A 13,848-nucleotide genomic window follows, 5' to 3' on the forward strand; every position below is an offset into this window, starting at 1 on the left:
AAAAGCAGAGAGGACATTGTTAAACCAGGATTTAATATGTTGAGAACAAAAATCTATACAGAATAACGTGGTCGGTGCCGTTATTCAAGACGTTGTTAGCGTATATAAATATAAAGCCTCCGGAAAAGAATTGAGCCGAACAACTTCTCTCGTCTGGTAGATTTATTTTCTCTCATCACAAGCAAAGTATAAGCGCTGTAATTGCAAGAGCAGGGAGCGGTCCAGTCGACACGCAGGTTGAGAGTGAACAACTGCCCAACAACCGGAAGTGCGGCCCTTTCATAAACAGGTTTCGTCACAGGTTCGTATCGCATCGTCCTAGCATCTAATTGGCTCTAACCTGTCAAGGAGGAGGAGAATCCCATGAACTCACCTTTTCTCACAAGACTGGGGCGTGCAACGGTCTGCTTCCCTAATGAAAATATACTGATGACATGCATGGGTGCTGTAGTGCAAGGCGTGTATCTACCCTTGAGAAACAGACAAACTGACATATCCCAGAGACGACTGCAGCTTCATTATTGGTTATTCTGACCTTGAGTAACCTGAACTTTCATAGACAAGAATATATACTGAATATAAGGATTCATATTATCAACGTGCACATAGGATATGCTTTCTGTATCCTTTGTGCAATTACATGTATTTCTGTAAGCCTCCATCCTAAAATTCCTCCCTCTCTGTGAGAGAGAGAATATGCATTGAAGGGATTGGAGCACCTTAATGATGGTGGACCTGGAGAACATAAATAAGGTACTAATAATGGACACAAAGCACTGCTTTTTGTTAAAAGCACTTCCATGTGGGTAGGAGCCTGCCAGAGAGTGCTGCGGGAAAGGAGTTTTCTTACAGTCAAGTCACCGGGTTTCAAAAGGGTTTTTGGTTTGACACCTGAAATAAGCACAAGCCTATTTTATCATTTTGTTCCAGACCATAAAGTATGTCAGTAAATACCCCTCTTGTGAAATACAGGGAGCCAGACCTTTTTGCAGCGCTGACACTGTGCTGTGGAGATCGGTCTGGCTGTGCAAGACTACTCTTCACTTAACTCGACCCAGAAAAGCAAGGAGCCGCGTCCCCGTCTTTACTTCCTCTACAGCTGTTCACCTTTTCATCAACAACAAGCCAGCAGTGACATCAGGATAAAAGAGCTAAATGTAATGTAATGTAAAGCTGAGAGGTTGATGTCAGAGATTCTGGCACACTGTTATTTTTGGGTTTATTTAATAAAGTGGCATCCTCCAGATCCTCCAGGGGCAGAAAAAATAAAGCCAAGAAAACTGCCATTCCTCATACGGCCACTTGAGGAAGCGACTCAATCCCTGTGGACCCCCATGTTGAAATGGCAACATTGTTTAAGAAAAGGATTTGAGCGTTTGTGTTTTTTGCCAACTTTTATTTTAACTTTTAATGACCTATCACTTTGTGATGAACTGTTTGAATAAATAATAATAATAACAATAATGCATTTTATTTGTAATGCAATTTTCATTCAGAAGATCCTCAGAGTGTAGTGAGTGCAGAATTGGTGTTACAATGTGCTCATATTTCCGGACTCTCATCAGGATCCTGGCAGCGCTGTTTTGAATGTAGTTTCTGGATGTTCTTGCCAGTGATCCCAGTGACGAGTGTACAGTAGTCCAGTATAGAGAAGATAAAGCTGCATCTGACAGGGTTAAAGTGGGGCAGAGTAGGGAGATGTTTTTGAGATGATAAAAGGAGGTTTTGCACAGGTATTTGATGTGGTCATTCAAGGTCAGGTGAGGGTCAAACCTGACTCCCAGATTAGTCACTGTGGAGGAGAGGGCTATGACCTGACCGTGAGATGAGTGCCAACAAGGAGGACTTTGGTTTTGCTGCTGTTCAACTGGAGAAAGTTGTTGCTCATCCGTGCCATGATGAAAGACAAACTTCATCGATTTTACACATCAAAGTTAGTTTACAGGTCTTGTGAAGTTATATAAAGTTGTGTAGCTCCAGAGGGCGATGAAACAAAGTCTGAAGATGTAGAATGTCTGTTGGTGTGGAGGTAGAAACAAGTGATCTTACCAGACCTCTGTAGCAGCTCCTCTTCTAAAGCGTAGGCGGCCCATCTGCATTGTGGGTAGCATAGGTGCAAGCTTTTGACACGGTAGAAGAACGCATTAAATATTACATCTGGTTCTGCTTCATCGAACATTCGTCGTTGTTGTTTTTTTTAAAATGAGTCCAGCAAAGTTTTAGGAGGGCAAGGCTTCACTGGTGGGGAAATCTTTTATGGTTTATATTCCTACTCTGATCCCTCACTTCCCTCTATTTGTCTCACAGGGTCCACCAGTTCCTCGATGTCAGACCACTGGCTAATCCGGCTGACAGGGGATAGCAAGAGAGGCAGCCTGGTCTCTCGATCCTCCACCACCTGCCCGTCTTCCTTACCCGACTCGCCCGAGTCTCCGGTCTTCCTTGAAAATGGCTCTAAAGAGGAAAGAGGTAAAGACCACGCTCAGTATTTGCCCTAATCAGTTTAGTGTCTTATTAGTTGCTTATTTCAAGATCAATGCTGTGCAAAGGTGTCACAATTGAGTGTAAAAGCTAAAACATTTCCCTCTCTACATTATCGCCAGGGGGTTTTGAGAGCCGGCCCTTCATCAGGGGTCTTCAGGGACGCAGCGTGAGCATGAGAGCTCCCAGCAAGACCAAGGACACCCTGAGCAAAGTGTTCCCCCTGCGCTGGTCCTTCGGTTCAAAGGACAGACGCAAACCTGACCCAGTGCCTCCCTCTGTCCAAGATCCGGTCCCTGCGGAGCTGGTGCAGTACTTGGAATCTGGCCGGCGGCCCCGGTGCACAAAGGATCCAATCGCAACATTGATGAGCGAACCGCGCAGGACGAAGGAAGCTGCCGAGGCCCGGGCTTCAACCAACGTTCGATCTGCGAGCGTCGGGAGCTTAAGTTGCATCAATAGGGCAGTGGATGAGCTGCCGCCTGACTCTCTGCAGGTCCCCGAGGGCCAGAGGAGAGCATCAGATAAGACAGCCAGCTTGAGACGCAGGAAGGGGAGCCAGACGAGAGAGGAGATGAGCAGTAGCTCTGCTAGTAACACCCTGACCAGCAGGAAGGATGCCAGGAGACAGAGCTCCTCCAAAGCCTCCCAGGACACTACTGAGACAAAAAGGAGTTCTGGAGTTCAGCCCAGCTACAGCACTCCTAGCCTCCACGATGGGACCCTGAGAAGACAAAAAGCGGAGAGGGCAGAGAAGGAACACCACGGTGCAAATGAAGGAAACTCGAAGACCAAGAAAGAAGAAGTGCCCAAGAACCACGAGGGACTGCTCTCCTTCTTTAAAGGTAACTTCCTGAAGAAGGATAAGGACTCGAGGAAGTCCAAGGAGGGGGAGTCAGGGAGGGGAGGAGGCGAGGAAGGAGGCAGAAGGACCCTATCGAGGCTGTCGTTGTCCAACGGAGCCGCGGCAGGAGGAACCGGGGCGGAAAGAGGCAAGTCCAACGGCCCGGGCCATCCGGGCGAGGAGCTGGCGAACGGCAAGACGGGACGAAGCTCGGCGGAGATCAAGCGCTCCCAGAGCTCCTCCAACATCCCCACCAAAGCGGAGCAGAGCATGCGCAGGACAGCGTCTCTGCATCGCAACGGGATGTCCGCGGCCCCGGCGCCGCCGCGCAGCCTGACGACAGACAAACCGTCGTACGGCACCCTGCAGAGGGCCCGGTACAGCACGACCTCGCTGGGGCGCAAGAGGACGGTTCCCGAGTCCAGCTTCTGACACGGGGGCGCTGCACGCGACGCACAAAGCCTTTTTTTTTAATCAGTCATGAAGGGAATGACGTCCGATCCCGGAGATCAAAGCAATAGAGCTCAATTCAGAGCGGTGGGCTTTTTTTTTTTTGACGTCTCCAGAAAATGAAGTGGCTCAAAGTGGCCCGCACCATGGAGTTAAGAGACACGAAGCAAAGGAAGGGTCCTGTAATGCTGGGATATAATCAGCAGAAGGAAATGATGCGACCTGTCCTTCAAACCTATTCTGTTTTTTTTATGACTTAAAACAAGTGCCTGAGCAACTAATATGCAGTTTAGACCAATGAGTTTGTCTGTTGTAGCACTGGAAGCACGATATTACGCAAACACACACACACACACACACACACACACACACACACAAGCACATTATCTGCATTTGTGTCTTATTACTGTAGTGGGAGTGCTGGAAACCACTCTCATGGTTGTCTGCTTAGAGCGCGACGCACCGGTTGTGTTCATTTATAGGAATGTAACGTGTCCACTTGATTAGGGGAGTCGCTTTGAGGGCGCAGTTTCCAATTTACATGAATTATTCACCTTTATCCCGTGTTTCATGTTTGTTTCGAGCACAGCTTTGAACACAAATCAGTGTGCTGGTGAAGGATTGGCTTGTCCCCGTGTGACCCTGCTAGGAGGGTTGTTCTGTGGAGTCGCTGACTTGGGTCTCTGCATCATTAGTTGGCTTAGATGTTGACCATATATAACCTCCCAGGATCAATATGGTTATATATGTTATATAAAGGATAGAAAACCTTTTATATTCTTTTCCGGTGGAAGCTCTGTGAGGAAGCAGTTGCTTTGTTGTGGTCTGTGGAGGTGGTGACCGCAATTAGCACCGCCTGTGAGTCTTTCTCCGGCTGCATCACATGTTCGATTGGAGCCACTTTCTCTTTTATTACGAGGAATCTGTCACCGGGATCTAGCATTCACTGCCCACATTGCAGCCTAACGTTGACCACATGTGACCAGTTATCAGAGAGAGAAATACCCCTTAAATTAACCCTCATCTGAACAAACAAATCTAACATTTAACAGTTAAAATGCCTAAATTAAAACAACATGCACAGAGAAATAAAGTAAAATACAATACACATTTTCTTTTTATGTATGCTTTACTTTGTTTACTGTAAGCTAACTAGCACTAATTATCTCTCAACACTTGAAATTAAAAGTCAATAAAATTTAACTAAATATGCAGTGAATAATATTAATATAATAATAGACAGTTGATTGTTTTTCCATTTGGCATGGACCGTGCGTTTCAGTTCTCACGGAAACAAAAACTGTTCCTCACATTCGGGTCATGATGAAAAACAATTTATTCAGTTATTTTAGACAAAAATATTTCAAGTGAATTTATTTAATTGAACAGAGTAGATGCACTCATAAAAAGGAAATACATATCCCAATGTGTTTGGTATTTCACTTCATTTCTTTGTGACATTTGTTTTCATTTTGACACTTTTAATCTTCCATACAATTCACTGGAATTTATTTTGTGAATCCACCATAGTATTATTATCAATTATGGGGCACAATCAAGCATATTTGGTAACACTTTATATGAAGGGGTGTGCACAAGACGAGAAGGAGTATTTGTTCATTTCGTCAATTACGACATTTTAAATGCAAAGTTGTCATTGTATGAAATGTCTAGACAATGTGACATTAACCAAGACAACATACCATGCTATATCATCATCATATCGCATGGCTGCACGTCTAACTGAGCTAACAGCGGCTACAGTTAGCAGCAAGTAAAGCTATCTGTCCCACATCCCGTAAACCACCTCGGTACTGTATTCCCTGGCTAAAACGTTGCATATTCATGTGGATATTTGAATAATTTGTGTGTCCACAACGACAAAGGATCCTAGTTGGCGTGACCAAAGATGAAAGTCCAAATGCTCCACTGTAGTTGAGGTCAAGGAAGTTATTCACGACACAGTTATAATGGTGTCAAGACCGCCGATGTAGAAACCAATCACACATAAACATTCATAAAGACTCAAACCAAGTGTTCCCACTTGTTTCATTCAATAATTAGAATTGATTACACCAACCTTTTTTCCCCTTATCAATGTGCTTCACATTTAAATGGTCACTTTTGGCTCCTGTGCAGCTGTAGCCGGAGCCGCTGGGAGGGTTTCAAAATACTTTCAATAACTGGTGGAGGAAAGCAGGGCGCTGATTTCCTTTTCCTGACTTCCCGGTCCAAATTTTGCCGGTAATAACGGTATAACAGGTCGGCTGGATCTCCTCATTTGCGGCTGCAGTGATGTTTTCGATGTTGAATGTGCACAGACATCCCATGATGCCTTCTCAGGCTCACTGGTATTTGCACAGTGCTGCATAAAAAGAGAAAAGCACTTAATACTGTTGAAGCACCCAAACACAGCCTTTTTTTCATGTTTGTAGCTATAATTTGTCTTTAATCCTGAAAGCCAACACTATTTATCAAGCTTGAATAATTCCTAATGTTCTTCCAAATGACTATGAATACTGGATGTATGCTCTTCTGTGCAATCTGTTTTGTTTGGAGTTCAGTTGACTGTTATTGGAGCTTTGCATCAATGTGTCGGCCGGAACGAGCTCTGTAGTTTCCTACGATGTAAAGAGGGAGGCAGAAGTTTACTGACCTGAGATGAACCTCTGGCAGGTCGGGGAGTTGCACTCCTGAATGCTTAACGTCAGCATTTGCGCAAGTAATGACATTTGAATATCAGCATGTCGTGCTTTTTTATTCTGTTTTCAAACGCATCATATCAGCTTTAGAAATCTCCACTCAGTCTGAATATGAAATGCATGAGATCTAGAAACTCTGCAAACAATACCGTAAAATTGAAGTGTCATTTGTAGCAACGCTGTTATTTTCTTTAAAGCCGGTCATGATTTCCCTTTGCCTCGAGCATTTTCATAATTCATAGATGTTATTCCTACGGTCTAAGAAAAAAAAAACATCAGTTGACTAGGTCAACTCTCCTAAAATCACAAATACAAATTTGCCTCGGGGGGTTTTGCAATCTGTACACATAACATTCCTGTCCCGGGACCTCACATCGGATCAGGAGAAACTCCCCCAAATAAAGATAGTAAAAACCCTTTCACAGGGAAAAAAGTAAGAAACCTTCAGGAGAGCAACAGAGGAGGATCTTTCTCCCGGATGGACAGCAATAGATGTCATGTGACCGGAATGAATAACGTAACGGAGTTACAGCACATTACATCAATATGACAGAAAATCAAGTAGCAGGATGCTCAGAGCGGCGGCCATTTTTACCTGTTACTGATTCCATTGCACATGTTAATTTCTATACAAACAAAACCGGCTTACGTCAAGTAGCAAACTCACTAGGGGAGGTTCTGCAGTAACGGCTAAAGCAGGGGAGTACTAATTTCCCTAAAACTGCACAGATGGCGTCAGAGTTTTCAAGTTCATGCACTTTGAGGAAAACATTTTTGAATAGGCATCGAATGTTTCTCATCTAATCATGGACAAAGCCGAATAGTTTGGTACGTTGGTTTGAGGCCGTCTCAATTAAGCAATAAGAGTTGAATGTCTTCTTCATTCAAGTTGATCCTTTGAACACGTTTCGACCTTGTTAAGTACTGTTAATAAAACATGTTCTTTGAGCGGCAGGCACAGGAACTTCTGTTGAATACAAATAATAAACTTGAATAATAAAATATATAATATCAATTGCACAAAATCAGGCGCCTAGTTTACACCTTGAAACGTCAAATGGATTGACTGCTGCTGCTGTTTCCACGTCCTCCTCTGTGATTTCACCAAACCTAATTGGATTCCCAAAGGCTGTCACTCAATCGTAGACACGGGCAGTAAACAATAGAAATAAAGGCAGCTGTAACAGTCATCACCAGCTGTTAAAATAACACCAAAATCTTTCTTCGTTTACAATTATTGCATCCTTTGTGTAGCAGGAGATTCGTGCTCATAATAGCCACGTTCCCCTCAGCTATCAGTGCCGTGTTGACAGCCGCGGCTTGGTTTTAATAGCTCTGTTTAGAACCTGCTCGGTTCTGTTCCCCACGCCGACATTGTGCGTTTCTTAAGGTTTGTATTGTAACAGAAAGGAAAGAGAAACTAAAAACTCACTCTGAAACCGTTGCTTCAACTCATATATCTGAGCCAACTTTATGTTATAATGACTATGATCAAAACAGGTTTTTACAAATAATTTACTGACCAAAATTGCAGTAACTTTTCCAAATGAATTCACAAAGCATTAGATTAGAATTGATCAGAGTGGAGTTTAAATCATGTGCATACACAAAGTCTGTATTGCGTTCTAAATGTATTAGGTTTGCTTCTGTTTTAACTTTGCATGGCTCAATCCACATGCGGCCACATACACACAACGTTTACTCTGCCAAACTGAGCACACCTGTGTTAACAAAGGTTTTTTTTTGTGAAATATGGGTTGAAGATGTTTGTATATGCAATTTTTCTACATTTTCTTAAAAGAAATGTATATATTTATGTATACACAGAACTGTGTGCAGGTGTGTATGTGTGGGTGTGTGAGAGAGAGAGATAATGAATAAGCGTATTATTATTGACGGTGTATTATGGAACAAGATGCCACGGTTTCCAACTGCAACCCAGTCGCCAGAACTTTTTTTGCCATCGTATGTTTCTGTAAACCCCGTTTCAGAACCATGTTGCATTCATAAGTTTCATCGAAACGCACGCGTGTTTAACGATCGTTGACAGAACTACGTGGTTTAGGTTAGGAAAAAGATGTGTGTTTATAGATAACTTTTATTACAGAACACAATGATGTAACAGCGGTCTCCTGGGTGAAATACATGAACTCTGACCGAATGCAAAACCATTGATGTGAAAAGAAATGTGCTTTGCAGAAACCTACATTGCCAACACTTTTTCCCTGGCAATTGGGTTGCCAACTGAACTCACATGCAATGTATTCCATGTTTTGCATAATTGTGTATCTATATGCTTTCACTGTAAAACAACAGTTTCTGCCTGAATTGTCTTCTGTACATGATGGTACATTGTTTTATTTTTCAATACAACAAATAAAAATGTATTATTTATGACTATGGCTTACAGTCAATATAAAAAAAGGGAGGGCGGGTGCTCTGCTGTCAATCGGGACGGCAATACCAGCGGTAGGAATTAAAGAGGAGCAAAAAATAGCTGTAAAAGTACCTCAAAAACGTACTTCAATGACATACAATACTTGAGTTTATGTACTTAATTAGAGCTTATGAGATTAGTTGATTGTTTAATTGACAAAAGGAATCTTGAGCTAATTGCAGTTTATCATATGTGAGGATTTGCTGCTTTTCTTCATAGTTCTAGTTATATCTCCCGGCTGGCCCTCGGGTTCCCCCAGAATGAGCTGTAAAGTGTTGCGGGTGAGAGAGAAGCCTGGGTCGGCCTGCTGAACCTGCTGCCACCGCGACCCGACCCCGGATAAGCGGTTGAAAATGGATGGATGGATTCAGACAGTTATTTAGTTGCAAACAAGCAACTTTAAGAAATGCCTTTGGGTTTCCAGAAGATTGAAAGGTCAGTGGAATTTTAGAGGTTTTTCAGTACGGCGAGAGGGAATGGAAACAGTGAAGTGCCGACAGCTAAACAATGAGCTGAAACTCACCATGAAACGTAAGCAATACTTCTCTGTAGTTATCACTGTCACCTGGAGAGGAAAGCATCCTGCATGTACAGCCACAACAAAGGGAACAGGTGAGGAGAGCCAGACAAATACTGGGCATTCAACAAAAAATAAGTGTTTCTTTTTTTTTTTTACAGAGTACAACGATTCTTCATTTTGGAGTTCACTTTTTCCCTGGTCAAAAGCTGCTGTTTGCCATTGTTTGATAGCGCTGAGATGATTCTGTTTTGTGGTTTCTATTAGTCTGACTAATTTCTTTGACCTTATCTCCCTCGTCCGGTCAGAGAGGAGCGGCCCCACAGAGAGACGGCACGAAGAGTTCTCTGCCAAATGTGTATTTTGCTGATATCTATAATGAACATCTCATAGGCTTACAAGAGCACATTGACTTCCCTCACATGCGGCCGTGAGCTGCATTCACAGCAAAAGAGAGATGTTTGTAAGTTTATTGTACAAAAAGCTAAAAAAAAAGAGGGATTAATAGAAGATGTATTTTCTATTGTAGGAGTTCTGTTATGGAACAATTCATTTTTGGTTTTCAAAAGGATTATTTATAAAACAATTTTTGAGGGTTACAAGTGTGAATGAAATGTATGTATATGTATATATTTTATTTTTCCTTTATTTCGAATTAATTATCTGATTAATTGATCATAATAATTTAGGATAGGAATATATAAGCATTGTTTGCTTCTACCTATACCTTTTTAGTCTTCCTGTTTTGTATATTATATAGAATATTGTATTGTAATAAATGACAAACAAACAAACAAACAAAAAGGATGAATGTCTGCCGTGTTGGCAGCGTTCTCCTCCTTTAACTCCCAGATTTGCCTGAAGATGCCCTCATCGCTGGCATCACATTGCTCTGCTGGGAGGAGGATTAAGCCAATGACAGAGGCTGCGGCGGTCGGGCGTGATGGCGAGGATGAGGCTGAGTCATTCTATTATATCCACAGTATACCTCCATCAACTGATAATAACAAAACAAAGCACACCATGGTCTCAAGACTGGGTGGAGAATTATCCATCACATTACTCCAACTCAACAGGCCCAGCAGCGCTGTTCACTGAAGCGTTCTCTGACTCATCTTTGATGCATTACTTCCAAGTGAAGGCTAAGAAGGTTATGGTGTCAGGGAGACTAACTATTCTGAGTGGCGCAGATGACTTGTTCTTTGTGAGCACAGCACTCCCCAGAAACTAAATAGATTTCGATGGCACATCTTTGCAGAATCTTAACGAGCGAAGCGTGATCCCACTGCTTAAAATCCAGTCTCTCGTGCATCTTCTGCTCCAAGACAGGAAGCACTTCTTCTTTACATGACGCTCATTGTTAACGTCTCCACAGGATCAATCATTTCAAACGTTTCAAGGCCACACTGTCAGAGATTGAGTGCAAAACACTCCTCCAGTCGCCCCGACACCCATGGGTCGCTAGATATGCCCATAACCATGACTGTGGCAGCTCTTGACGTTATTGAGCAACTTCCTGAGGGATGTGTGGATCAGGAGTACAAATACTGTTATATCTGAATATTTTACCGCAGTTGTTTTTTGTATGTATCATGTCTCAGATGTGAGATAATATTTTTAGTCATGATACCTGCATGGCTCTGGAGATTGTCCAGACAATGTCACAGACGCTGCATACTTACCAAGTAATATGATTTATTAACCAAAAAGAAGTTGAAACAAATGGATGGGAGGAATCTGTAAAACCAGTAGTGTAGGGAGGGAAGGTATGGATATGTCATGCTGTGAGGAAACACGAAGATTAGTGGTGAGAGGACTCTGCTGCTCGGGTGTTTGCTAACGGGCACAGGTGTGTCCAACACCGCTGATTACACTTCATCACAGCTGCAGCTGTCGGCTTGATTGCATGAACCTTTGGACAGATTTTCATCGATTCCCGATTGGATGAAGCCTTTCCTCCAACACCACCAATAAGTTAAAGTGTTCACTTATGCTGTGAAATATCTCAACATCTGCTTGATGGATTGGCTCAACATTTTGCACACATTGCACATAATTAAGCTTGAAGTCACATCCTCTTGACCTTTGGTGCTCATGATGAGACACATCACTGCAGACCGGTACCACGGGCAATTTGCTTCTGCTTTTTTCTGTTTTTGAGCCAGCTAATGTTGAACAAATTAATTCTGAATGAAGTTAAATACTAACATTTTAATAATACATACATTTTTGTAAATATTTTGAATGTAAAAATGGAGTTGTTGTTATTCTAGTGGTGAACTGAGCATGAACTGGTGGACTTTAAATTTAAAAAAAATCACAAATGAACAAACACTTTGCATCTTAGCAGCTTCTTGTTGACCTACACACTGAAAAGCGGCAGTCATAGATACAAACATTGCAGTACCCCATTAGTGCAGACTTTTGTTGATAACAGTTTGATATTTTTCAAGTATAATTGGGAGTGTCGAGCTCCCAGCTTATCCACCACTTAAGCTACTTCCTTCACTACCCTGCAGTAGCCCATCCCGGCTCGTAAGCCTTGACGTCTTCTTTTAATTATCTGGAGCATTCAATCCCATTCAAAACCGGGAGAAATAGAAAAGTGAAGCTCTATGTAAATCAGCATGAAAAAAGAATTGCCCTTCATGCAGGTAAAGAAACACTACTCTGTAGTACTTAGTGGAGGACAAAAGGGTCTTTTTTAAAGTTAAATTGTAGCCAGTAGGCGCAGGAATATTCTTTCAGCGTTGACAACAAAGTTGCCCTCAGTTGCCATTTGAGAAATCACTTCAAGTCGAGTCAATGTTATAGATGTGGCCCAATATCGAGAATCAAGCAGTACAGAATACTGTATTTTCACCTCGACAAGAAAATACCTCCCGGAGAGGATTCTTCTGCTTCAGTTGCAGAAGTGCTTCTGTGTGACAGCAAATGGATCCTGTTAGTGACGAGGCAACACCGGGCGTCAACCCCGACTACTAGAAGATGTCTGTTTGAACTGTCGACAGACTCCTTGTTAAGAGACGTAGGAAAGACGCCCTCTCGGGAAGTTCTGGATTGTCAGGCACAGAGCTTACAGCAGATATAATGACACGTCTAAATGGATTATTTTTTTTTTTATATGACATTTGGCAGCTGTAGCTCTATAAGTGCACACTGTGATGGGAACAAAAACAGGGAATACAGGGAGAGGTTGAAGCCATCGTAGGAGACTATTAATGTCAAATCATCTCTCCGCCACTCTTAAAGATGATCTCTTGAGTTCAAAATCAGTTGACGAACCCGACATAAAGCGTGGTAACAAAAGTTACACGCCGATAATAATGCTAATAATGCTCTCTTCATAAACAAATATAAGAGACTCTGCAGATATACCCTTCGCAAGGCCAAACATTTCTAAAATGTGATTCATGTAATGGAGATGAACCTAATTACTCTCCTTAGAGGAAACAAATGTGATGTGAAACACTTAAATGTCTTTAAGTATTTATTAAACAGAAACAGAAAACTTGGAATAATACAATTGAATGGACAGAGCCCTTCACCACAGATGGTTCAGAGGTCTGACCCCGAAAAATAGGTCAACATGAGTTTTATAAGTCTACAATCAGACCTTTTCCCCCCTGCTCCTCCTCACAGTGTCCTCCTTCCTCCCTTCATGCAGCAGGCCTTGGCTGCATGTTTGGAAGATGTTTGGCCAGAGTGAGGGACACAAAGGCAACACAACCGACGAAACTTTCAACAATAATGAGATAAATTCAGTTATTGCCCCACTTTGATGGCGCCCATCTGATTAGGTCAAGATGAGCTGAACTCTGTAAGCAGAGTTCAGCAAAAGTTTACATTTTTTTTCATACTTCACATAAGAACTAGCTGTGAAAGGTATCACACCCACACACTGCATCTTTTTGGAAAGAAATCCCTGAGTCATAGGAGGAGACATCTACAATCCGCTTGACCTAAACACAGTAAATTACTTAAGGGCTTTGACTTCTGCCAAGAAAAAGATCCTCATTAGCTGGAAACATCACACATTCTGCACCCAGGAAAATCTTCTAGAGTGCACCTCTATGGACATTTGTCCACCTCAGTCATTAAAACTGCAACTCCATCTGGTCATCTCTCATGCATTTCTGACAAGCCGGATTCCATCCACCTTATTATTTTTCTTACTTGTTTAGCAGTTGTAACTTTGCACACATTCACATCTGTATCTGTATCCACTTCTACACCATTAAAATACACATACCTACATATATACACATACATTATCACCATCAATATTAATACTATTACATCACTGCAAATATAAAAAATACATAAACATTTCTAATATTGATTCTGTTCAAAATTTTTTGATTTTTTTTTCATGATCATTTTTTGTTATTATAACTGTAGTTACTGCTGATGATGA

The 13,848-nt window shown here is 42.2% G+C and overlaps 1 protein-coding gene across 1 annotated transcript in view; it reads left to right on the plus strand.

Annotated features, from left to right (window-relative positions):
• usp43a (ubiquitin specific peptidase 43a) overlaps positions 1-3,757 on the plus strand; it is a gene marked incomplete at both ends in the record, with an annotated part of 89,774 nt that extends 86,017 nt beyond the window's left edge. Inside the window, 2 exons of the mRNA XM_079220232.1 lie at positions 2,308-2,469; positions 2,604-3,757. Coding sequence (XP_079076358.1) covers positions 2,308-2,469; positions 2,604-3,757 — 1,316 coding nt within the window. The remainder of the gene's footprint in view (positions 1-2,307; positions 2,470-2,603) is intronic.
• Positions 3,758-13,848: the final 10,091 nt, after the last annotated feature.

Source organism: Taurulus bubalis (assembly GCF_910589615.1).
Source record: "Taurulus bubalis genome assembly, chromosome: 6".
NCBI classification, from domain to species: Eukaryota; Metazoa; Chordata; class Actinopteri; order Perciformes; family Cottidae; genus Taurulus; species Taurulus bubalis.